The 26076-nt window shown below is 41.3% G+C and overlaps 1 protein-coding gene across 1 annotated transcript in view; it reads left to right on the top strand.

The window, feature by feature from the left end:
• The first annotated feature begins 6620 nt into the window (after positions 1-6620).
• The window catches only part of SMS (spermine synthase), a 44274-nt gene continuing 24818 nt past the window's right edge, over positions 6621-26076 (top strand). Inside the window, exons 1-2 of the mRNA XM_068687450.1 lie at positions 6621-6801; positions 21331-21451. Of these exons, the coding sequence (XP_068543551.1) occupies positions 6747-6801; positions 21331-21451 (176 nt within the window). The 5' untranslated portion in view covers positions 6621-6746. The remainder of the gene's footprint in view (positions 6802-21330; positions 21452-26076) is intronic.

The raw sequence follows: 26076 nt of genomic DNA, 5'->3' as shown, positions 1-26076 counted from the left end.
AGTATTGTAAAATTTACAGTAGCAGACAGTGGGAAACTATGGGTTCTTCGTTCATGTGTGGCTTGTATGCAAGCAGCTTTTGTGATGGCTGTAGAGCTCACTAAAAGATTTAATGGGGATTATGGAGGGTTTTCTTTGCTCCCTGGTGTCTATTCCCCCAGCCTAATAAGCTACTAGGCTGGTGAGAGAATGGGGCACATCTATTGGGTTGAGTTCTAAATGTAAGACAGCTCCCGAGCCTGCAGCCATTTGCTTCATCCTCGCTTAGCATTATTTGGTCACCACCACTTAGCCAGACTTGCCATGAGTATTTAGACCCAGTTTTGCTTGGTTTTCTGCTATATTTTTCTTGTAGATTTGCCAATTGCAATGGATCCCAGGGGTGGTTTGCATAATATGTTGCAGAGCACCACCCTGAGATCCCTCAGTTCTTTCTGTTTTAACAATGGGTACTAGCTTCTAGTACTGTTTAATACCTTTATCAATGACAATGACAGTGGGACTGAGTGCACCCCCAACCAATTCGAGGAGACTCAACAGCCTGGACATGGAGAGCAACTTTTTGCTCAATCAGATAATGATAGGACAAGGGGGAATGGTTTCAAACTAAAAGAGGGGAGTTTTAGATTAGATGTTAAGAGGAAATTCTTCACTCAGGGAGTGGTGAGGCACTGGGAGAGGTTACCCAGAAAGGCTGTGGATGTCCATCCCTGGAGGTGTTCAAGGCCAGGTTGGACAAGGCCCTGGGCAACTTGATCTAGTAGTGGGTGGTATCCCTGCCCATGGCAGCAGGGTTGGAACCAGGTGATCTTTAAGGTCCCTTCCAGCTGTTCTAAGATATGGTTGATTCATATTCAGGAGGATCTGAGGGGAACAAAGTGTCATCTTTTTCTGGCTTGCTATCATCAGGACCCACCCAGATGTCTCCATCCCACTCCTTAGGGGATACTATTAATTTTTTGATCTGTATGTCTTTTTTTCCCAATCTTTTTTTTTTTTCCTTTTTTTTTTTTTTTCTTTTTCCTCCTTTAACTGTTTCTGCAACTGTTCAATTCTTAAATACAGTAAGAACTCAGTTATTTTCCTTCCTTCTCTTTCTCCCTTTACATTCTGCTCCTTTCTAGCTCTGTTCTCCCTTGCCTGATATGTAGCTTCTGAACAGGTACTCAGCATTTTGTCATGAGCCCGTTCTTCTGAGAAGTTGGGACTTGGGTTCACTCCACACTTTTGTACTTGTATCCTGCTGACTACACTGGTTTGTTGTGGATGGAAATAATATTTTTTCATTCAGAAGAGAGCAATATAGTTTATTGATATAGAATAATGATTTAACAAAGGTTACATGACTTAAAGGTTCGATGATGGTAAGGTACGCCTGATTATAACTGGAAGATACATTTAATCACACACTACTTAAAAGACATTATATACTTCATAAAGACAATAAATAAAAGGAATTAAATATGATATAAAGACACTACATAAAAGACAATGTATACTACGCTAGGCAGGGTTGACAGTGTCATTAGTCATGAGGTTTAGGATGGAGCTCCTTTTCCCATTCCAAACTCTGAGGAGTCTAGATATGACTGGATTCTACCCTAATCCTGACCTAAAGGCTTATCACCAAGGAGACCCTCTTGTTGAATAATGAGAATCGGAGTGGAGTTTCTATTGATGCTCTGACTCTGAGGAGGGAGTCTAGGTATGATGGGATTCTGTCCCAATCCCAGACTTAGTGGTTTATGCCTATAAGATTAGATACATTACACAAATCTTTTAGTTATCTAAGATTATAAAGTGTGATCAGAAAGCACCATTACAATGTGTTAGCATGCTATTATACATGCCGACTGCAGCGATAAGGATCCCCTCAATACAAGGAAGTAACCTTGAGAGCCATCCTGACCTAGGAGAGAGACCCTGGCGTGCAGCCTGCTGTTTTGTCAGGAGAGCTCAAAGGGCTCTTGGGCTGCTTGCTATGTATGGGGCAAGATGACTGACTTAAGGTTATACTGTTTACCAGCCGATCTTGGTGGTCGCGTTGCTCAAATTAGCCCTTGGCTGTTGAGCAAGATGTTTAAACATTAGTCTCTCCTGTTAGTTCCTCCAGTGTCTGTTCTGAGCCAGACAATAACCAGCGTTGTGGTCACTGAAAAAGGCTTTGCAATTATCCCTCAGATGCTGAGCAAGGTCTTTGGGTGAGGCAGTCAGACTGAAAGGAGGGGGGGAAGCAAGGGGAGCACACCGTCACAGTGCTAACTCAGGCCAGGTGTCCCTGAAGACAGAGGTGTGCAGGATGACCAGGACTGTGGGGCTGCTGAACGTGAGGTCTCACCTCCATAGTGAGCGGTCTCTGCCTTAAAGACTGGAGTCTGGATCAATGGAAATCCCACTGTAAGGGTCCAAATACAGCACTCTGGCTGGTCTCCAGGAGAGGGTTCTCAAAAAGCAGAGCATAATAGGTGTTACAATTTATGGTAGCATTCATTTAAGCAATTAACTCTTATCTGAATTTGTGAAAACTTCCTGAAATTGTTCTCTTATTCTATGAGGTGCCTTACGTCCTATGATATAATTTGACTACAAGGTCCTTGTTTGTAGAACTTAAAAAATAAAATAAAATAAAATAAAATAAAATAAAATAAAATAAAATAAAATAAAATAAAATAAAATAAAATAAAATAAAATAAAATAAAATAAAATAAAATAAAATAAAATAAAATAAAATAAAATAAAATAAATCTTTACTCATCTTGTAATCTACTTGAATGTGTTTCCTTGTTCAACTCATACTTGTTTTTCAAATTAGAAATTCTTCTTTTTTTTTTTTCATGGTTTCTAGTAAGTTGTAGGCTCTGCAGTACCTCAATTTAATTTGAAAGAAATAGTTTGCTTTTTTTTTTCTTTCCTTTTAAGTCTAGAGCAATGCCCTAGCAAGTCTACATATTTGATTGTGAGCATCCAAGAAGAGGGAGATAAATTTTATTTGTTTTAGTAAACAGTAACATGCTCAGACACAAGAGTAGAAATACAAATGAAAGAAGAAAATTCATTAGAATAGTAAGTTGTAGTTTTCTTAGCCATATTAAACAGATGTTCACCTCCTGAAAGCATTGATTTGTCTTTATAATAAGATACACCGTTTTGCTAAGAGGTGAACTTCATCATTCATCATAATTCTTACCTCAAGCCATTTTCTAAGAACAGACACAAACTTACAAGACCCTTTTTTCCCCATTGTGCTTTTGTAAAAGGAAGTGTCCATCTAGTTTCTATTTTCCATCCCGCACTCTTGCAAATTCACTGTTACTTCTATCAATTACAAGCAAATACTAAATAATTAGAGCTGTGGCAGTGATTTTTCTTTTTTCCTTTTTGTTTTGTTTTTGGTGTAAAGTCTGGGGTAAAAAGTGACACAATATGATGCATAAATAGTGAAAGCAATTAAACTGTTTCTAGAAGTCTGCATCAAACTCTAAGCTTCTTTTTGTTTCTAGTCCCTGCTTTTTCCATTTTGTTACTATTTTCTAACAGTCACTTCAGGATGGAGCTACACATTAGCATGTTACGCTGCTTATTTAATTGTACTTTTTTACTCTGTACTTTTAATTGTACTTTTATTACTCTGCTTAGCATGAATTGATTAATGTTATTTTGAATATACAGAATCAGGTCTGGGGAGAGAAAAGAAGCACTAACAAAAAAAAAAATGTGAACTCTGTCAAACAACATGAGGAAAAAGGTCTTTTTAGAGGCTATTTCTTTGCTGTCTATGATGAAGAAGTCGTTTAACCTCATAATTATAGTTAAATTCCTGAAGTGAACTTGAGGTTGTGGTAGTTGTAGGTGAAATGTTTTCAGACCAATGAACACAGGTGGATGTAGCCAGGGAAGATGAACTGGTAGTCTGTGATTAAAAATAATATTACGTTCTGCTTTAAAAACTTGGGTGTTTCAGCTGGCGACGAACCTGGCGATGCAGGCTAAAATGCACCTCTAGTGCAGGTTATTGCATACAATTTAAGGTCTTTGTCCCAGCTTTTTTCCACTGCAAGATTGTTCTCTTCAGCCGATGTGCCTTAGCTTATCTATCAAAACTCCCTGCAAAGGGTAGGGCCTCTGCCATTGCTATTCAGAACAAAGCATTCCATAACTGGGCAAATACTGGTGCATGACCATTTTTTTTCCATGTTGTACTTGCTTTTGCAGTCTCTACGGGCTTCAAAATGTGCATGTAACCTTACACTGAATAAACTCTTTCCATATAGCCTGTGCTAATCTTAACACTATGATGTCATCCAATCTCCACAGTATTGGTGAAGCGTGTTTTAATATTCCAGCCCTTTTCATCTTGTCTCGTAAATCAATCCCTCAATCTCCTTAATTATTTTAATTGCTCTCCTTTAAATTCCCCTTCAGTGTAATTTTCTAATAGGAAGATTCCCCAAAATATCCCAGGCATGACCTAGTTAAGTAGTAGGCAAAGGTAAGTCATGCCAAAGGAGCGGAAGAGAAGTCTGTTAGTTCCTTCCTCGGTAATGGGATCTATCACCTGGAGGCTTAAATTCTGTGGTCTTTCTGATGCTGCTGCTCTGTAAGACCATATAAAACAAGTGGCTAATAACTGTCCTTTAAAAATAAGTTTAAGAAAGACTCTATACTATTCTCTGAAACAATTCATTAGCTTTTTCAGCTCTTCACTTGAAGTCCAGTGATTACCAACCATAAAAAAAAAAAAAGGGAATATGGTAAGATGACAGGTTTTTTTTGTTTGTTTGTTTTTTGTTTTTTTCCCACAGCAAATTTAATTAAAAAGATGAAAGATGATGCTCCACCTGTCTTCTAGTAGCAGTCCACAATGTTTGGCCTTAAACAGCAAAATTAATGCCAGGAAAAGATCTGTAAGACAAATTGGAAATTGGTGTTCTATTTTTTTTCCCCACAGAAACATGGTGAAGCTGCTCATGGTATATAAGGCCATAATTGAGCTAGGCTCCTGGCACGTATGAACAAATACTTGTAGGTACTTAGGTGACAACATCACTATTACCTTCTTCTGACTATTCCACAATGGAAAGATAATGTAATTAGTTCAGCTAAACAAAAGGCTTTGGTTATTTCTTCGTGGACACTGAAGTCTAAGAAAGGAAAAAAGAATTCAGTAAGCTTCTTTATGTAACAAGGTACTGACACAAGTACAGCCACTGTAAGTAAAGGTGAGAGACATAAGAGATCATAAAATACAGGAATCTTCCTGGCTGCTTTGTGGCAGCTGCATGTCTGAAAGAAAAATCAGCAGAAAGACCAGAGAAGGGAGCAAAGAAGAGTGATTTATTTATTTATTTATTTATTTATTTTAAGGCATGGCACTAAGAAAAAGCAGGAATCTTGGTGAAATGTCAGCAAGTACACCCTATCCACTTGCATGTGGGGATGAGGGATTATATGATCCCCTGTAACATCCAGGATTGGATCAAAGATATTTAATGGGAACCCACAAAGCCCAGGTTTTTGGCTAACTTTGGCTATTTGGAGACAGAAAAAAACAAAAAACAAAAACCAAAAACCACAACTTCTTATGGATTGGCCGAGTCAAATTAACACCACCTGACAAAGTTGTAGTTATTGCAGATCTGTAGACATCCACGCTTCTTTTGATACAGGTCACCAGTGAATGTTTTTGCTTTGGTCAGGGTGCATGTGGAGTTGTACAGTTCTAAATGAGGACAATATATGCTTACGTTGAAAAAATGTAACTGCAACTTATGGAAATAACGATGGTAGTACAGTAGCTTGGGTGATAATGATTACTTGTAAACTTCTTTTGTTAAAGGTGTGGAATCACATGAAATCACTGATGCCACGGCATTGTTCAAATTACATCTCAGTCCTGCCAAAACCTCTACAAGAAAGGAACCACGAGCTGTAAAATGTGCAATAACTGATAACACTGAGCACTAATCCTATCACCAACTACATCTAGATGGTGCGTTTCTGGGTTTGTAACTACACGTGACTCGTATAATTTGTGGCTTCCATGTGCAATTTTACAGTTATCCTTCATTAAAAAATAAATAAGCAAGACTTGAAATGAAGGGTTTTAAGGATTCTCTGGTGCTTTTCGCCTGAAGCCAGCAGCACCATGCCTGCTCAGCACGGGCCTTGGGCAAGGAGCAGCTCTGCAGCAGCTGCGTGGCCCCTGCGCTGTTGGAAGCTGATCCCTGGCCTCAGCGCTGGGAGACCACTCAGGGATTTGGGGAGCGAATTGAATCTGAAAGCAAATCGAGACTGGTCTTTATTTTTCATTTTATTTTGGTTTGGTTTTCCCCAGCCGTAACAGCTAGCCCCAGCAGCAAGCCCAGATCGGGAGCCTCACAGAGGGGCGGGCACGGCCACCGCTGAGGGGCCGCAGCCTCCGGCTCGGGGAGCCACCACGGGGGCTCCCGACAAGCCGCCGCCGCCGCCATCTCCCATCGCGGGGCCGCCATCTCGGCCAAGAGCCACCGCCTCCTCGCCTCTCCCCTCCTCTCTCCCCGTCCCGTCCCCTCCCTCCCTGCCTGCCGCTAACGGCCGCGGCGCCGCCATCTCGCCCCGTCCCGCCCCGCCCCGGCCTCCCGAGCCCCGCCCGGTGCGCGCCCACCCCCGCGGCGCCGCCGCAGCCCCCGCGCCCATATAGGCTGCCCCGCCGCGCTCGCCGCGCCGCCGCCTCCTCCTCCAGGCATGGCACAGGGCTCTACCTCACTATGGCAGCAGCAGCAGCGCGGCACAGCACCCTGGACTTCATGCTCGGCGCCACAGGTACCCGTGTGTGCTCCGAGGGGGCACCTTCCCGCACACCTCGCTCCCCCCCCCCCTCCCCCCAGCCCCGGTGCCCCCGCTTCTCCCCCAGCCGCCCGCCCGCCGCCATCACCGCCCCCGGGCTGCCTGCGCGCTGCGGCCTCCCCCGGGCCCGCTCCCGCCTCGGTGTCGCTCGGGGCGGAGATGGGGGGCTGAGGGTGGCGGTGGAGCCCTGCATCTGTGGGGAAGGGGTGGGTGAAAGGCACGGAGGGGGGGGGAGGTTGGAGCCTAATCCCGCAGCAGAGGCGTGAGGGGAGTCGTTGGAAACGCGGCTGGCCGGCTGTAGGGGGCACGGTGGAGCCAGGAGGAAGCCACCACGTTTCTCGGCAGGCAAAATGGGTGAAAAAAAGGCCTCCTCGGCCGGGGGGAGCCCTGCTGGGGGCCCAGCGCGGCGGTGAGACGCCCCCCCCTCCGGCCGCTTGCTGCCTGGTGTCCCCCACCCCACCCCCGCAACGCTTCCATTTATTGTGTGTTTTTTGTTTCGTTTTTGCAGGGAGGTAGGAGCGAAGGCAGCTCTCCGCATCTACAAAGGAAATCTGTCGATAGGTTGAGTGGGGAGAGGGGTTTCTCTGCCCCCAGGGCTTTGTGGCGCGCTGTGCCCTTCGTGGCGTGAGGCTGAGAGCAGAGAGGGGGGAAGATGTGAACGGAGCGGTTCTCAAAGCAGCTCGCTTCAGAGTATGCAAATGTGCTTCAAGGTGAAAGTCTTCTAAGTGGTTTTATGGTGAGGTCTTGCAGTGCAGCTTAGTCACTCATGATAATCAGGCGCCAAGCACGCTGTACATAGTCCTGCCATTTTCTGTAGAATCATTAATGTTGAAGACCTTCAAGATCCCTTGGTCCAACTATCCCCCTACCACCAATGTCACCCACTAAACCATGTCCCTAAGCACCACGTCCAACAGTATGAACAGAACCAAGAAGCTAAGCCAGTCTAAAATACAGTTTTGTGGAACCTCCTGTTCCTTCCCAGCCCCAATGCAGTGATCTCTTTGCCTGCTTGGTGCACAGAGCTCTCATGCATTGCAGTGCTGGCATCTGCAGAAGAGTCAGAGATGTCAGGGGAAGGGGTAGGACTAGGTGTACTGAAAACAAACCAGCATTGTATTAACTGCTCTATGGTATTTAAAACTATACCATTAATTAGAGACTGTGATAATGATCTTAAACACTTCTTACTCCATTTTCTTTTGAAGACAATGCTTGCATCTTTCACCAGTTAGGATGGATGCATCTAAATGGGGGTGGGGACCTACTCCAGAAGTGTTGCTGTGCAGGCCAGAGGAGGGAAGAAGCTTTTTTTCGTTGTGTTTCAGCATAACAGACATTTGCAGTGAGAGGCAAAGAACTTTTCAGAGCTCATGACAGCTCTGACGTTGGCTGTAGTGTATTTTTTTGTGTAGCATTTTCCTTTTGTCTAATGCTTGTGGTCAAGCCATAAAGAGTTGTCTGTAGAGAAAGAATGGTGAATGTAAACTTGTGTTGAAGAACTTCAATTCTAATGCAAAATCATGGAACATCAACTTAGTAAAACTTTTGAATGTTCTGACATGACTTACTATAATTAAATGTGTGGTTTTGAACCTTCTATTATCTTGTGAGGGTAATATTACCACTACCTCTCAGCTGCAGCTGTAGCATCTTTGTATTCTAGAAAAATGCATAATCTGTTAACTTCATGATGCAGTCTTTATTCCTTGAGACGCTACCTGCCCTCAGTTCTTGACAAGTTACTTTTGGTAGGTTCTAATACAGCTGTTGACTCCTAGCTCGTGGAAAAGCAAGACTTTAGCCTCTGAGAGCAAGTATTTTTCAGTAGTTCATTCATGTTCCATTGTAATGCATCTTGCAGTAAGTATATGTGGTCATGGTCTTTTCTTCAAGTAATAACCTGTCATTGAACAGTTTGGGCTGGAAGGGACCTCAGAGATCACCCAGTTCCAGCCTGCCTGGCATGGGCAGGGATGCCACCCACTAGATAAGATTACCTGGAGCCCCACCCAGCCTGGCCTTGAACATCTCCAGGGGTTGGGCATCCACAGCTTCTCTGGGCAGCCTGTGCCAGGTTATAGACAAGAGTTATGTATGATAGTTGAAGTCATTTGAATATAGTGTTTTGAGTATTTGTTTAACACCCAATATAATATCTATCCAGTATTTTCCTATTCCTGAAAAGAAGAAGGCCTGCTGGTATTGTATCAGGATTGAACATGACAGTAAAGTAGGGGATAGTCTTTCTGAGATGTTAACACTTTCTAGGAGTCTCTCCTTATTAATCCTTTTGCATGTAACTTGTAGTAATCCTCAATCTTTTGAGGGTCATGAGGGAAGCTGTAGTTGGATGTCAGTGAAAGGATCTGGAGGTGATGCAGCTCTGTAGGATCTCAGGTAGGGTTTGGATCTCGGGTAGGATTTGATTGCATGCTAATACTTGTGCAGCTATTAGCTAGTGACTGCTTATGCTGCAGATTGGTGTGCGTTCTGATGGGTGATCCCTACAGGCTTATTTGTTTGTCATGTGCCAAAAACTTTCAATGGCAGCCCTGTTGTCTTTAGGCAGTTCAGTTTGCTCAGCATATGGGACTGTGGTCCATGTGCAGTTCATTCTTCAGAATAAAAGTGTGTACCCAACAAGTACCTTGAGAATGAATAATTGGAATACTAGGCTTTTTTAATGTTTGGTGTCATCACTTCTGTGAGGTTGGTAGTTGTTGGATGTATTGAGTGATGCCAGTAATGGAAACATGGCTATAGAAGTGAAAAAGGAGAAAGTGGGATTTCTGTTTGTGTTGGCTTCAGGTTGAGGGGTGGTAGGGAGAACGAGGAAAAACACTGTCTTGGGGATAGGGTTGCTTGAATGAAAGCTTGTACCTCAATCCCCTGAAAGGTTAAAACAGCTAGTTATTAGTAATGTACTACAAAATCTACTAATTAGAAGAAAGACTGTATTGATTGTCTTCATAATTATACCTTGTCTAACGATGCATCTTCATGTCAAAAAAAAGTGTTAGGTATAAATAGGACTGAATCTTTGTCAGCAGGTTAACACAACCTGACTTTATGGTAGTCTCCTCAAGCTCATTAAACTGTGGGGCTTGATCTGTTGGGCAGAAGTATCTTGTTTATTTGTGGCTCCCTGAGCAGATAAACAGACAACTTCAGCAGGCAGACAGTGTAGTGTTCCTTATCCTGAAATGCACAGAGACTGTTATAACAAAACCCTCCTTTATGAAAAAGGACACTGTTCATTCACCTTCCTTAATTGGGGCAGAGAAGGCTTTAGTCATGCCTTTCACTTCTGGGCTAATGACATTCTTATTAATTGGCTGGTTCATCAGAAATAAGGAATTTGGGACTTGATTTACTTAGTTTAATGGCGTCATTATGAAAGTATGTAATGCTTGAGGTCTTATACCTTTACTGAATCGAGTTTAGATTACTGCGTAATGTAAATCTGCTCATACATGGGAGTCTTCATCCATGCATGAAGGTGTCATAGAAGCTTAGTTTTCTGTGCTGTTGAATATAGAAGTCTTTAATGTTTTTCAAGATCCTCTAATGAGAGGGAAAGATATATGGAGACTCCATTCAGACGTGTTCTTTGTTACTTGCATTGGGAAGGTGCTTTGAAAAGGTAAGAACTTGCTGGAAAACTAGCTTTAAGTGTTTTATGTTTTACTGTTTGTGATTATTGCTTGGGGCACAGGGGATTGTACAGTTCCTTGTACAGCTGCACAAACAGATGTGCTAGCAAGACTGAGGGCAGGGTGTAGGTGAGTGAGCTGTTGGGGGGAGAGCAGAGATTACTAGAGTCGATGCAGTTAATTAAAGAAACCAGTGAAACTGTTTTGTGGATTTGCTCACACTGGGAGTTCCAGGGCTGTAGTGAAGGGAAGGCAACACTTGGGCCTCTAAGAAAAGGGGTAAGGGTTTGTATGTGTCCTGTTTATTTTTTTTTTCAAATTAGTTTTTTTAATGGAGATGGAAAGAAGAGGGTATGACCTGCAGGCTGAACCTCCTTTTTAGGTCTTCTGCCTGTCCATGGGGTCCATTGCTTAATTCTGAAAGTGTATGTTGAGAAGAAATCCCCTGAGGTGTAAGCCTGTCATCAGCAGGCATGCATTTAAATAATACTAATAAAGGCTAATAGCTGCAGCAGTTCACATCCACTGATATTTTTAGATGTGGGTGATACATTAAGAGGTGAATTATTTACTAACAGCTTTCTTGTGGCACCTGAACTGGCACCATGGATATTGGATTTGACTTGTAAATTTTTTTTTTGATTAGTGTTTTGCTCTGTAATTGTACTTACTGAAGATGAGCTTCATTTACAAAAAGGGTGGGTTGTGTGTGTTTTATTTTTGAGGCACTTTTTTAAAGCAGAGGCACTAAGTGCTTTACAAATTAAAATATATGAAGCTGTCCTGGCTGAAACATCTTACAGTGTAAGAAGGTGCTGTTAACTCTGCTGGTAATGCTACATCATAGGCTTCTGGCCCATTTTTTTATGCATGAAGAAATGCCATCAGGTGAAGCCTGAATGTATATGGTCTAGGGGGGTGTAAAGATTCAACAGTCCTCGCAATCATTTTTTACAGCTGTTTGAATATACTGCTTTATGTACTCCAGTATTTAACATCCTTAATTGTATAAAAATAATTGGTAATATTGTCCTGAAAAAGTCCAGTTTATGAGATGTTTCAAGTAACTACAAAACATTCTTTCAGGCGTCTCAACAGGTGACAATATTGTTTAAAATGTGAACAGTCTTTCAACACCAGTTGATGGACTTGAGTTTACACAGGACTGGGAGAGACAAATGAAGCTAGCAGAGCTGAGGTGTTGAAACCACATTTGTTGATGTTAAGGTTCAAGCCATGTGACAGATGCAGGAAGTTTTCTGAGCATGTAAATATGCTGTGTGCAAAGGTGGCGAGCCAGCTGTAATGTGTGAGAATGTTTGCAAATGCCTTTTGGTTTCTGTCTTAAGGTACTGCTTGTCACTGAAGATCTGTTGGGATGCAGCATTACAAGAAGTTTAATGAAATGCAGCTTTCCCATGCAAAACTAAGCTTGAGCAAGCAGCCAGCCTTGAGAGAGGCTAGGCTGTGAGTCCTAAACATGTAAAAGATGAAAGATGCTTCCGATGTGTTGTCCAGAGCAGTGTGACAAATATTTCATCTAATGAATTTTGTATATTTCAAGTCTGTTGGTATGCAAAGGCTTCATCTGTGTTGAAAAATAGTGAATTTATACAAAGTGGAAAAACCTGTAATACCATTACAGGGTGAAATAACAGTGTAGGGGAAACTAAGCAGAGCAGTGTGACTTTTCAGAATGTCAGATGCTGCTTGTAAGGCTTGTAATTTTTTTCTACAGCTACTATAAGGTTTTAGATGAACTGTTGAGTGTTGTTCCAGAAGATTAATAATTAAAAAGTTACCAGTTAGATGTAATTAGACTCCAGGTATAGCAAAACCACTTTTAAAGTGTACATTTTTCTGAAAAATCCAGAAAGTTACTTGTCAATGTCAGAGTGAATTGAAGAGACTGTTTTTAGTATTCTTTAAATCTGCATGTGATCACTGTGTACCTGCCAAAGGTAGAGTGACCCAGCATTTTTTTGCTGCTTTTATCCTCCCCTTTTTTTCCTCTCTGGGGGGGCTGTGCTCAAATAGCTTTTGCTTTGGAGTTGTCCAGTCTTCCAGAATTTGGTGTCTTAAACTTTTTCCCCTAGTGGAATGTTCCTGTAGGACTCACCCTGCTGAACTGAAAGACGTTCCTCTAATAGCTGTCTCAGAATGTTCCCTCAAATGCTCCTAGCAGCAGTGAAGGCTTCTAGGAGCTAGCCAAAATCAAGTGAGGAAAAAGACATTGATATATTCACTGTGGTGGTCTCTTTTTAAAACTCATCACTACGTTGTTGTGTGGGAGCCATCAGAAGTGAACTCTTGGATGCTGATGAATCTACAAGCAGTGAGAAAGCCAGGAAAAGTTTGTTTGTAATGCTTGATTTGCTGACTAACTCTTTCCTCAGTTATGTCAGATGATAATCAAATGCTTATGCAAATATAATCAAGGTATGTTCTGGAAGGTGGTGATTCTTCATCTTCATTCTTCCCCTCGAGTAGTTCTGGTTTCGGACATTATGCAAGTGTGCTAACCTTGAGTTTCCTGGCTCTGTTGTAGTCAGCCATTGTTAGAGTGAAAGGTTTCTTTTCCTTTCTTTGGTATTTTACCAATGGTGACTGCGAAGACTGGTCTTTCTTGCAGACCAGTGTTTGTGGTGTTCGATTGCTTATTTTCCACTGGTACACATTTTTAAGGAGACTTGTGGACAAGTGGATACTTTCTCCTAGAGAACTCCACAGGTACACGCAGCCTCTGCATGATGGCATGTTCATGGTGGTCTTCTAAGCTCTAGCTGGTATTCATCAGGTGAGCAAGTGCATAGAGATTCTGGGGGACAAAATTGTGGGGACCAGCAAAATACAGTTAGTAAATGTTTTTAACAAAGCTGAGCTGCTTTGCTGGAGTGACCTGTTTTAAGCCTTCTTTGAGTCAGTCTGCAAGATCTAATCTCTGTTCAAGTGTGTGGCTGCATTTGTAACAATCCCCAAGATACTTACATCCTCAGCTGGTCAGTAGGATTCATCTTACCCTACCACTGTGTGATCTTAAAAAGCAAAATCGCCTGCAGCAAGGCTCTGATCTTCTCTGAAAAGCCAAAAATATATTAATTGAGAAGTGCCTCTGGGCTGACTGGGTAGTGGTGGTGGGGAAATTAATATGTGGTACATGCTTATAAAAATTCATTAATAAGCACTTTTATGTCCACACCTAAAAATAGTTCTCAAGTGTGAGTAAGCTCTAAATTGATTGTGTTTTCTAAATTGAAGTGTTTTCTCCCTGTTCTTTTCTGCAGTGACTAAATCTGTGCTTGGAAAGGCTTGGTAGTGCAGCTAAGAACTTCATGTGTGCTAGGTGCTTGCTTCATTTAAGTAAGAGAACAAACTTAGTCACTAAGCCAATACAAGCATTAACTATCTTTAAATTAAAGCGTTCTTTCATTGCTGTGATTGGATTCTTGCACTCCACATAAGCAGTTCTTCTGTGAAACTCCCTCCTTCCCCCTTTATCTTTACTTCCATAGCATTTTAGTGTGGCACTAGCAAGAGCTTCTACTTAAGTTCTGGTCTTTGGCTGTCTCAAGTCACATTCATTTATGGCCAAGTAGGTCACTTCCAAGCTGCTGTGTGCAAACAGCCAGTTACGGAGCAGCTGGTAAAGAAACTAGAGAAAGAAGAATAAAAGAGTATGTTAAACCCAGCTACAGGCTAAAAGGTCACAGATTTGTTTTATCGATGTTAAGATGCTCTAACATGGACTTGGATGCTCTGAGATCACTGCAACTGTGTAGTGTATTTGGACTTCTAAAACTAGGTTAATTTGAGATTAAGATATGCTTATATTCAGTTCTAAAACTGCAACAAATAATTACTAAGTTTGTCTTAATAGAAAAATGGTGTGCACTGTATAGGCAATTTTGGCTGCTTTTTAATAAAGATGCCTGTACCTATGAGAAGTTAATTTTATTTTGATGCTTGACTTCACAGTTTGGCTCACCTGTAGGCTTGCTGTCCTGGTAAGAAGGGGGAGGGAGTAAAGCAGAAAAGTGTATTTCATGCAATGAGTGTGCTCTTCAATGTTTCTTGGTCTTTTCATTCTGCCCCTTTACTTTGGTGTTCTCTCTAGTGAGAAGATGTAAAAAGACCTCTATAGGGTAGTGGTGTAGCCTCTATCTAGATTGTACGCTTCTAGTGTATTCTAAAAGCACTAAACAACATAATTATTAACACCAAACCATAAGATAGATATAGAATGGCCATTTCTACCTGAAATATGATATTCAGTTGGAGTGACAAAAAGTAATTGTATATTAGGATCCTTTTTTACTTCAATGGTGCTCTGCTGCTGGTGCAGGTTTGCTATGCAGCAGAGGTCCTGTTATAGTAAGAAAATCTCCTTGATGGAAGGATTACTGTTCCTAGGAAAGCATTTGTAACAGATCTTGCATGATGAGGAATAAACAGTGCAATCTTGTTAGCATTCCTTACTTCCTCATTTAAATGATGTGTTTGAAATTTCATGGGAGTTTGAGGTAAAGGGTGGGAGTGCTGTGATACATAGTCCAATAAATCTTGTGTTCTGCTCTCACTAATTTAACTGTCATGGTGTTTTGTGTTTGAATGTACTGAAAAAACTATTGTCCTTTGAAATCTGTCCGTCTAGCAGAGTTTTACTACTTTTCAAAAAAGTTTTGCCTTTTTAAGATCGGTGGAAATTAAACATTGACTCTCCAGTGCTACCACTGAAAGCATTCTGCCTTTTCACTTCTTGATTGTGGAGCCAACATACCATTCTGTGTTGAATTTCAAATGATTAAGATAAACAATTGTGAAAGTGTTAAACATAAATGCCAAGATAGTGACTGTAAGGTCCATTTTGCAAGGTATGTGCTTACTAGTGTTACTTTGAGATATGATGTTACTGTTATTCTGCAATTTGGTAATAGGTCATCCAATTAATACTGCATTAATTTTAATCCAGCCTACTAACATTGTCATCCAATAACTGAGATTTTATGCACCTGTGAAGCACAGACTTCAGGCTTAAGCCTTAGTGGTGATGTCCAAATGTATTTCTGAGACTGAGGCTACAGAAGCCTTCAGGAACTTCATATTCACAAAAAAAAAACACACTGGGATATTTAATACACAAGATCACTTTTAGTTTTATATGTATAGTTGATTAAATTTTGGGTTATCCTAATACAAGATTCTTTGAATAGAAGAGAAGTGAAGGAGTGATTTTTGTAACTTCGCTGTTATTGAAGTGGCTGGAGCTCGTAGACCTGTTTTTGCTGAAATCTTAAAGACTTCTTGGAGTATCACCTTAAAGGAGGTTAGAAAAAGGAGAGTTAAAAAAAAAAAAAAGGAAAAATCAAACCACTACTTACAGGGTTTCAAAAGGGAGGGTGGGAAAAGATGTTATTGACCTTTGAATAACAGAAGGTCAACAGGCTGCATCTCTGGCAATGATGCTTCTGTTTCAATGATGTTTCTGTTTTCACTGCTTGCAGAAGTCAACAAACAGATGTTCATGATCACTGTACTGTTGCTTCTGACTGAATTCTTGCTGAACGTGACTTTTTTTTTAAATCACTGTGAGGTTGGTTGAACACTGGAACAGGTTTCCCATGGAGGCAGCGGAGTCTCAGTCTGTAGAGAGAGCCCAAACATGGCTGGTGTGACCCTGAGCAACCTGCTGCCATGGACCGTACTTTGAGCAGGGGCCTGGGTGAGATGATCATCAGCAGTACCTTCCTTCCAACCCCTGCCATTCGCTGCGCCCCAGTGGGGTGCTGTTTTGTTGTTCTTTTTGTGCAAAACTCAGAAGTTTGTACTTTTCCCTGTCCCTTCTTCTTAGAAGCATTATCTATTAAATATGTAGAGTCTGGCGAATGAGATGACGCCAATATTAGTGTGAAGGAAGGTAGAAATGAGAGAGGCTGGGAGTGCCCTGTTTGGTGGCAGTGTAGTTTTAGATTGTTGCCAGTCAACAGAGGGAAAACATTTTGGGTTGAGTCCCTAACCAACTGGATGCTTTGGAGAAAAGGTGGTTAAGTAGCTCTGGGGTGTATGTGGGGAGGAGGGAGGGAGCAGAGTTGCTTTTTAACCTGCATAGAACAGGCTTAAAACTTAGCACTGTGAGACATGCTTGTTGCTAAAGCAGGTTGCTTTTTGTAAGTATCTGTTAACATGTCAAGCAAAAGCTAGCTGCTTTGTCCTGGGGGTTCATGAAAGCTGTCTTTAGGGGGTTCTTTGGAGGGGGTCCTTTTACTTAAATGTGAGGGGTGGGTTTATTTCTGCCTTTTGGAGTCAAAAGGACCAATTTAGGCAACGGTTGTTCTGAACTCTTGGCTAAGCTGGTGATGGTTGTGTGTGAATCTCTCTGGGTAGCGTATTTCAAGCATTAGTGTGCTCTGCACTTGTGTTTCCATGCACGAAGATGCTTTTAACCAGGATGAAACCATGAGTATGGCTTTTAATTAAAACTTGAAAACGTTAAAAAAAAAAAAAAAAATTGCCTTGTAGGGGTTGGTGACTAAGTGCTAACTAGTTTTCTGCAAACTATTAAGCACTGCTGTATATTCTCATGCTGAGGGTGGAGGAGTCCTAGTAGGGTGAGGCTGAGGATGAGAAATAAGGGAAGGGTTGGCACTCCAACTGTAATTTTTCTTCACTTTTTTTTTAGTATCTTAAAAAAAAAAAAAACAAAAACACTAAAACCTCTGAAATATAGGCACTGAAGCCTAAAGTTTCTCATGAGTTTTGGATTTCAAAAAAACTTCAGACTTGCCCAGCACAATGACTTGAAATGGTGAATTTACATGGCTCTGGACAGAAACAAGGTGCCAGTCAGTGAGGCTGCTCTACTGCTCTCAGCGTATTCACACATTTTGTATGTGTGCGCTAACTCTTAATGAATTCTTAATGAAGTACTTAATTTCATTTGATTTCTCTTCACCTTTCTCTATTAAAAGTGTAGCTACCAAGGGAAAAACGTAGCAGAAGTGCCAAGGCATATATAAGTGCTTTAATGCATCCTACTCTTCTGGTTGTGTTACATTCTTGCTAGAGGAAAGGGCTCAAAATCAGGGTTAGAAAAATTCAAAGCTGGAAATGGGGTGAATGTTCTCAAATGAGATCTAATCTGTTCCCATAACTTAAAGATTTTGTAAATACTTTGGTATGAGGATGTCTTAAAACAGAATATTTTTAGAGATAGTCTGGTCCAATAACATTACTAAGATCAGCATTGGAGTATCTGGATGAAACTGGTTGGTGTTAATGCATGAGGCCAGCCTGGATGCTTACAAGAACTGTGGACTTTGAGCTGCCCTCATGTTGACAGATGGCTATCAGTTAATGGCTTTTTGGCTGCTAAAACTCCAGAGGAATGTCTGCAACTGTTCCGAAGCATCTCTCTTCTTGGAGTTCACTGGGTTGCCAAGACTGCATGGCTTGAACTGACTGGTCACTAGCTGTTTTGAGAAATGTGTATATCAAGTCTTCTGCACAATGTTCTTGTTTCTGCTCCCTGGAGTTAAAACTCTGGGCCTTTTGCTTCTGGCAAATACCAAATACTTAAAATAATATTTCACACTTGGTAACTTCTTTGCTTTCTGAAAGGGTGGGAAAACAAAACAACTAAAGCCATCTGACAACCTACTTGAATTAATGTTTTGGTGTAGATTCAAAGATACTCTGCTGTTTTTATCACCACTGTCCTTTTCATTTATCAACACTTCACATGGCATATCTGAGCTTGGAGTGAGGTGGTGGCTAGTGGATTTGGGTGAGAGATCTTGAGATTCCTGAAACTTCGTGGTGCCTTCAAGCAACCACTGAAGCCTTAAAAGGAGCCTCCCAACTTCAGAGAACTAATTAGCCCTCCGAGGCAAACCTTGTGTGGTATAACCAAAAGGAGACCTGATGAAAGTACGCATTGTTATTTTAATTTCCTGAAACTAATCGCATAATAGAAAGAGTGCAGTCAATCTTTTGCCTGGCTGCTTAGCAAAGAAATCTGTTGCAGAGTGATGAGCGATCAGCTAGTTCAGGGATTGGTATCTCCATGGAGCAGAAAAGTATCTGTGACTTATCCTACGGTCTCTGCCAAGGTGCACCCAACAGCAATCGCTGATGTTGTTGAAAGCTGGTAGGTTAAACGTGATGTGAACACTTCGGTTCTTCCAGGGAATTGCTTTTCCATCTTTTCTTCAATGCCTTCCAGGAGCTGCAGAAATGAAGTGGTTTGGGAGTTAGTTGCATTCCAATTCAGATTGGGTTTCATACTGATTTACTGGTCTGGAAGGGTATGACAAACATTGAACAGCATTATTGTCCAACAGCATTACTTTGGTATTGACATAAGAACTGAGGGAAGGAAAGGAGCATGGGTTTCTCAAAAGATGAGGCAGAAAATAAAGGAGTAGTGAGAGGAAGCAAATCTCAAGCAAGGAGAGGGGACCACATGTCTAAAGTGCCAAAAAGTTTTTGTGAATATATTAGCCTTGGGGCAGCTGCTCCTGTCTTTCTCAAAATAAGGGGGCTAATGAGTGCCGGAAGTTGAAAGTTTGAAGTTGGGTTGCACAAGTACAAAAACTTGCTGGCACAAATAATGTGGATTTTACAGCAGCGTAGGGGAGAAAAACATTCATATTGATAGTGGACCTTGTGGGTGTTCTGTCCATGAGGGTCAAAATCATCCTCAGTGCTTCCTACTGAGGAGAAGGTGCTGCAGAGTGGCAGCAGTTGAATTATTCACAGCTGTTGAACAGAAATCATTTTTATTCTAATGAACAATAAATCGCAAAATTACAATGTAGAGAGTTAATGAGTGAGATGTAGAAAATGGAAGGTAAGTATCTTGGAATGTGAAGTTAGGTAATGTCAGCAGTAAGAAGCAGGTCCTTTCCCCAATTCATAAATGTTCTTCCCAAGATTTTGGGGAACATTAAAAGAAATGCTTTTTTTCGCCCTGCCTCAGTCTTTCTGGTTTAAAACAGGGATAATTGCAGGCTTCACAAATGGGTAAACATATGCTTCAAGTTATCAAACTGAGTTCAGTTGACTGGAGTTGTCTGCTTATGCTAGATGAGAAACTTTACATGACTTGATATGTTTTCATTCTTTTGCTTGAAGGTTGTACAAATCAGAAACATCTTGGAAGCTATTGCTGATTGTGTCTGCAGGCTATGCTTACTGGTTTTCAGGGAATGTGCATTTGGGAGCAGGGAATAAAACAGTGATTACCATAGAATAGCTCTTGAATAGATGGGTGGGGGGAAATGTGTCATGACTGGAAGCATTTAGTTACAAACTGCATCCAAGTGGCTGTGCCAGGTGACTCCTGCGAGTAATTCTAGATCCTTACCAAATTGCATGACCGTAATAGCCTAGTCTTGTAAGTATGTGAAACAGAAATGATTATACTTGCCTCATCTTATAGCTTAATAGTGTGCTGGTGTGAGTGTCCTGCTAGTTTTGTTTTGATTCTGGAAGGTGCAGCTTTACCAGAATCGTTGATTAACTGGTAGTCAATTCCCCTATCAACTGACAAGTCTTATGACTTGTTCTTGGGATGCTTGTTTGAATGGAGCTTAAAATTTTCTTCCACATAATCTTTATTACAGCTAAAATTGTGCATGCTAAACTTGATATTTGTGAAGTCAGTGTGTTCTGACAAGTATCTGCATGGACAAATTATCAGCTTGCTTTTGGAGATTTCTTTGGTTATTTCCAGTTGGATTTTTTGTGCGCTTCCAGGCAAGAGTACTTTTCCATAGCATTGTGAAGACTTCATCTGGGAGTCTGCTTTGTCCTAGGTGTTAGAAAAAGGACTTTTCCTTCCTGGGCTCCTGCTGACTCACAAACCCAATCCCTGCAATTGGTTATTAAGTTCAAGGCTGGTGTATGCTGAAGTAGGTGTTGTTGAAATGGCAGGATGAACTTTGTTCTCCTTCGTTCTGTAGCTTTTCTAAGTCACTGGTGGAAGCTAAGTTAACTTTCAAAGAAATGATCCCAGAAACACTTAAATTTAGCAGGCATTTAATATCCAGTAAATTCTGGAATTTCGTGTCTTACTGATCCTACTGTTCCCACACTAAAATGCAGTAAGGGTCTCCTTGGTCATTTTCACAGGAAAGAAATTTTATGCTTTGTGTGTCAAGGTGGAGACAAAAGCATCTTTGCTTCCATGTTACTGTGTACTAGCAGTTACTTTTAATACTACTTTGTGATGAGATTCAGCTGTGTATTGTATTGAGAACTCTGACTTTTCTCTTCACTTGGAAATGAGTCTTCAGTAGACAAAGATGGAAGGGAAAATGACCACTATCTGGGCAGGGCAGCTTGCCCTGTCTAGTTTTCAGTGCTTTAAGCCAAGGAAATTACCAAGCGTCTTCTCAGTGTTGGGGTTTATTTGTGGGAATGTTGTTTATTTTTGGTTTTGGGGTGTGTGTTTTTTTCTTCATAACAAAAGTAATTACATGAATAAGGCCTGGCTTGGATTGTGGTAAAGTTGGTGACCAATAACAGACATAGTAAAAATACTCATTACATCGGTTGTAGACCAATTGTAGATCTCTCTGCTCAGAGACAAAGACTGATTTAAAAATAATCTTGTTGGAATCTCCATGAACTGGAAAACAACTTCATGGGTTATGGGAGGTGGGGAGGCACAGGGGTTGAAAGGTACATCAGGTTTTTTTTTCCCCACCTTGCATGAGATCAACTGTAAACTTGAAAGCTGTTGTTCATACAACTCGAAGAAATAGTCCAGGCTGCCAGCGGAAAGATGGTTCCTTTAAAAAAAAAAAAATTGATATGGAAAATCTTCATTGACTTTTTTTCTATCTTGCAGCTGATTGCAATGCCGTTCTTAAAGCTCTACAGCCCGTTTTTCAGGAGCAGGGAATGACAGAAACAGTTCATAACTGGGAAGATCATGGTTATTTAGCAACTTACATCCAAAAAAATGGCAGGTGAGTGGATTTTACTCCCTATAAACTTCCTATCTATCCTCCTTACAAATATTTTTCTCCCTATATTATATCATGTTGTAGGGTTCTGGCAGGGCAAACTGTTTTTACCATCGTTGTGTATGAAGTGACTAAAATAGAGTACTGCTGAGAAACAAGATGACATAGGCAAGAGATACTGCTGTCAGAGCAGTTGAATTGGTCCAACCCCCTACCCAAGCAGGGGCACACTGAGCAGGCTGCCCAGTGCTATACCCAGGGGGCTTCTTAGTATTTCCAAAGAGGGAACCTCCACAACCTAGAACATCATCAGCCTCTCTGGGCAGCCTGTCCTTGTTTGGTGACCTGTACAGTCAAGTGCTTCCTGATTTGCAGAGGTAACTTCTTGTGCTTCAGCTTGTACCCATTGCCTCTAGTGACTCTGGCACAAGGTACTACTGAAAAGAGCCTGGCTCCATCCTCTTTGTACCCTCCCTCCATGTATTTATAGACATTGAGTTTCCCTCTGTCCCCTAAGCCTCCTTGTCTCCAGGCTGAACAGTCCCAGTCCTCTCAGCTTCTCCTCACAGGTACTTCAGTCTCTTCTTCATCTTTGTTGCCCTTTGTCATCTGTTGTTGGATTTTTCAGTATGTCCGTGTCCCTCTTGTACTGAGTAGTCGAGAAGCGGAAGTAGTACTACAGGTGCATCCTCACCAATGCTGAGTAGAGTGGAAAGAGCACTTTTCCTGACCTGTTGGTGATACTTTACCTAATGCAGCTCAGGATACTCTTAGCCTTAGCAGCAAGGGTGCACTGCTGACTCATATTCAGCTTGGTGGCCAGCAGGGCCCCCAGGTTCTCTTCTGCAGGGCTGCTTTACAGCTGGGTGGCCCCCAGCGTGTACTGGTCCCTGTGGTTGTTCCTCCCTGGATGCAGGATTCTACACTTCTTGTTGAACTTCGTGAGATTGTCAGCCCATGTGTCCAGCCTGTCCAGGTCCCTCTGGAGAGTCAGCCACTCCCCTCAGTTTCATGCCATCTACAAATTTACTGAGGGTGTGCCCTACCTGCATTATCAAGATTGTTAATGAAGATGTTAAACTCAATGGGACCCAGTATTGACACTCCCCCCACCTGTGTGGTGGTACTCTTGTTACTGACAACCCCTGTGGTACTCCACTTGTTACTGGCCTCTAACTAGATGCCTTTAATTGTTCTGCCTTGTGTATAATGTGCTTCACTGTATGTATCATTAATACAAAATGTATACGGGTTCACCAATGGAAATAATTGTCAGAAAGTTTTAGTTGGGTTGGGTTTGGTTTGCATAACAAATGACTGTTATGAGCTTAATATTAAATTGGGTACAAATGTCAGTTCAAAAGTGCTTTTCCTAATGAAGATGCTTAACACTGATTTTTAGAACTTTGAGAGCTTTTTTCATATAGCACAGGTCTTAGAGGCTTGGCTATTTCCAGATGAGTAATCCAAGAGATCATCTTGAACGTAAGGTATTGCAGTTTGTGAGGCAGCCTCTTCAAAACTGAAGAAGGAAGAACAGCACTGTGCAGAAGAGAGCTCCTAAGAGGAGATAGCTACTTGAAATGTGAAGTTTTTCTCTAGTGCAATGCTAAATGTAAACTAATAAAGAGTGGTTATTGCTTTTGGTATATTAAATGCAATCTGGACTATGCTGTATTCTAGACTACTTTCTCTAGAAGTTACACATTTTAGCTAGTTAACTCATTGTTTGTAGGGGTATGAAAGCACTTTTTCCCTACGCTTTGCCAGCCCTATTGAACAAACACTGACTTTCATACAGTAACACATGCAGGAGCACTCTGTGTTTTAGGACATCAGCAGTTTTGTTTCCTTGAGTCCTGTGGTTTCACTTCCCTCATGGAAATGGTGTATACTTTTTCTATGGCAGCCTCAAACAGCTGATTTCTGTTAATGTCAGGTGATGCAGTTAGAGTTAACTGAAACAAGGGAGCATGTAAATACAAGCCAGGAGCCTTGGCAGGTCAAAAACACAAGCCAATTGACAGTTGCACAAAGGGCAAAATGAATTGGTACAGGTAACACATACCAAAGCTTTGATGCTAACCCAATGAGCTTTGTTTCAATAGTAGTGATTTTATGTCTGCTTTTTAATTTGGAAATCTAAAACTATGAGTTTTTTATGTTAATCAAAAACAAAAGAGAAAACAGTATCTGATACAACTAGTAAGAAATTAGCATGGGAATAGAGACCTTCCTTCCTTTCAAAACAGAGTACTCCTGGAAATGGAGTTTGTAGTGGAAAAGAACAAAAATTACAAGGAGTAACCATGTCTCAAGTTGCATGCTTTTCTCGTAGGCATGGTGGATATGGCTGGTTAGAAAATTTCCATGACAAGTGGAGGGGAACTAGCTAGCTCACGGGTGTATTAGTCAGTGCTGTATGGGAGTTGGTGTTTTGTGAGTACAGACACACAAGCACACTCTCAAACCAGCTGAAGATGTCTGAGCCCCTGCAAGATAGATGCACAGCTGTTATAACAAGCTAGGTACTAATCCTAAGAAAAAACAAATGTTTGAGTTGAGATTGTAGATGTTGCTTAGCCATATATTACTATCTGAAGCCTATGCAGATAACCCCAATAGCCTGTGGGGTGCCCTCTGTCACAGATTGTTGAATTGTAGGCCTGGCTGTTGACAAAACTTTGACAAAGATACTTTGTGTGAACAGCTCTGGAGGGCTGCAGTTGTTGAATGAGTTGGAGCTGATTTAGGGATTAAGCCATGCTTTCCTGTTGTCATTACCAGAGCAACAGCTCCATGTTGTTCTTTGTCTGAAGTAAGCAAAAGTCATGTTTGGCAACTTTACCTGGTCCATTAGCTTAGTGATACACTCTTGGGGAGAGAGAGGGAGGATGAAAACAGAGAGAGCAAACTAATGAAAAGAAGTTCAACTGAAAATATTTTACTAATCAGGTTGTCAAACAGAAGTATGAATGAAACATCCATTCATGCTCCAGAGCTGGGCAGGAAATCTCTCACTTCAGCCAATCAAGTCATTGTCTGCAGTGAATGAATGAGCTTTTCTGTGCTTTGCCAACTCCAGTGAGCAAGTGCTGCACTGGGGAATGGTAGCATGTGCTAGCTACTGTTCTGCGAGCTCTGGGACCTCAGCAGTTTTGTTTTCCTGAGCTGTATGCTTTCAGAATGCTTGTAAAAACTGCATACGCCTTTTCAGGGGCCCCTTAAATAGCCTGCTTTCATTGAGGTGTTGCTCTGCTTCGGACTGGGCAGTTTGTGGTACTTAGTATACAGTCATATGGCCTGTTACATCTTAAGGTTTAAAAAATAGAAGCCGAAGTAAGAAGATCATTGAAGCTGATACTGTATTGTGGTAGCCTCACTGCTCGTAAATGAGTACTCTTCTGTGTACGTGTACAGCTATTAGGATTTTTCTCTTTATTGTTCTTCAGTCTTCTTCCTTCACATACACTCTAATGCTTCCCTGATCCCTCTTATGTCAAGTTCTGCCTAAAAGCTCCTTAAAATGGAAAATCTCACAAAATGGGAAATCTAGAGCCAGTGTTTCTACAGTACAAGATAGTGTTTTCAGAGGCTTTTGACCTCCCGTATTTGTGCATCTATCTTAAGCTTCTGTGTTTTGTCTGAATTCTTGTGTAGAGAAATGTAATCTTACTGGCATTCGACTTCACTGTTTGCAGCAGTGCAAGATTTAGTCAGTTGAAGGTGTTGTTTTTTTTGTCACTGAGATGACGATGTTGAATATGTTAACGCCGTGAGGGGAGGGATGAGCGGTTTCACTTTTGTTTCCCACCTTAGTGTTTTGCTAACCACTTCATGCTAGTCAGTGTATTTCAAAGGAGCAGGATGGGCATTCCTCAATGCTGTGTCAGATGAAAATGGTGGGGTTGATTCATTGAATTAGTCAGAGTGCAAAAATGGGCTGAAGAGTCGGAAGCAGTTGCTGGGAATCAGCAACAATTTAGAACTATGAGAGCTTTCATTGCATTAATTTCCTTCTTTTGTAAGAAGAGAACAAGAATAGTCGTGCAGTGCAGTGAAAAACAGTTTGCTTAATTCCATAAGGTCCCTTAAGTACTTAGTAATTAAAATGAAGAGCGTTTAACAACAATGAAAAAGTAGGCTTTATTAAGATAATGTCGTCATTATTATTTTTTTTTTTTTTTTGGAATTTCCTGGTATAAACAGGTTTTCATTTCCTTCTTCATGAGTAATTTGACAGGTGGCAACTTTCTTGGCAAGTTACTCTCCAAATACTTGCACTGTTACATCAGGACTCCAAGTTAGTCTTTCAGCAGATAAAAGCTTTGATGGAATGAAGAGGGCTGTTGTAGGTACCAGTCTGTTTATCCAGTTTTGATCCCTAGGGAAAAAAAAAATCCTTAAATATGTAGGATTGCAACACGTACTCCTCAATACAAGGAGCTAAGGCAGGGCATACATTTTGGCTTACAATAGTTTGATCTCCCTGCTTTTAGTCCTTTCTAAGTTCAGATGTTTATCCAAAACCTTGCTTGGTTTCAATTACTTCTTAATTTGTGCAAACATAATATTTCTTAACTCGTGATGTTCCCAGTTGTTCTGGGTGGCAAGATCCAGTGCTGTGA

This window comes from Anas acuta, chromosome 1, assembly GCF_963932015.1.
Source record: "Anas acuta chromosome 1, bAnaAcu1.1, whole genome shotgun sequence".
Lineage (NCBI taxonomy): Eukaryota > Metazoa > Chordata > Aves > Anseriformes > Anatidae > Anas > Anas acuta.
Note: the sequence above shows the minus strand (reverse complement) of the source record. Positions and strands in the feature narration are given on the sequence as shown.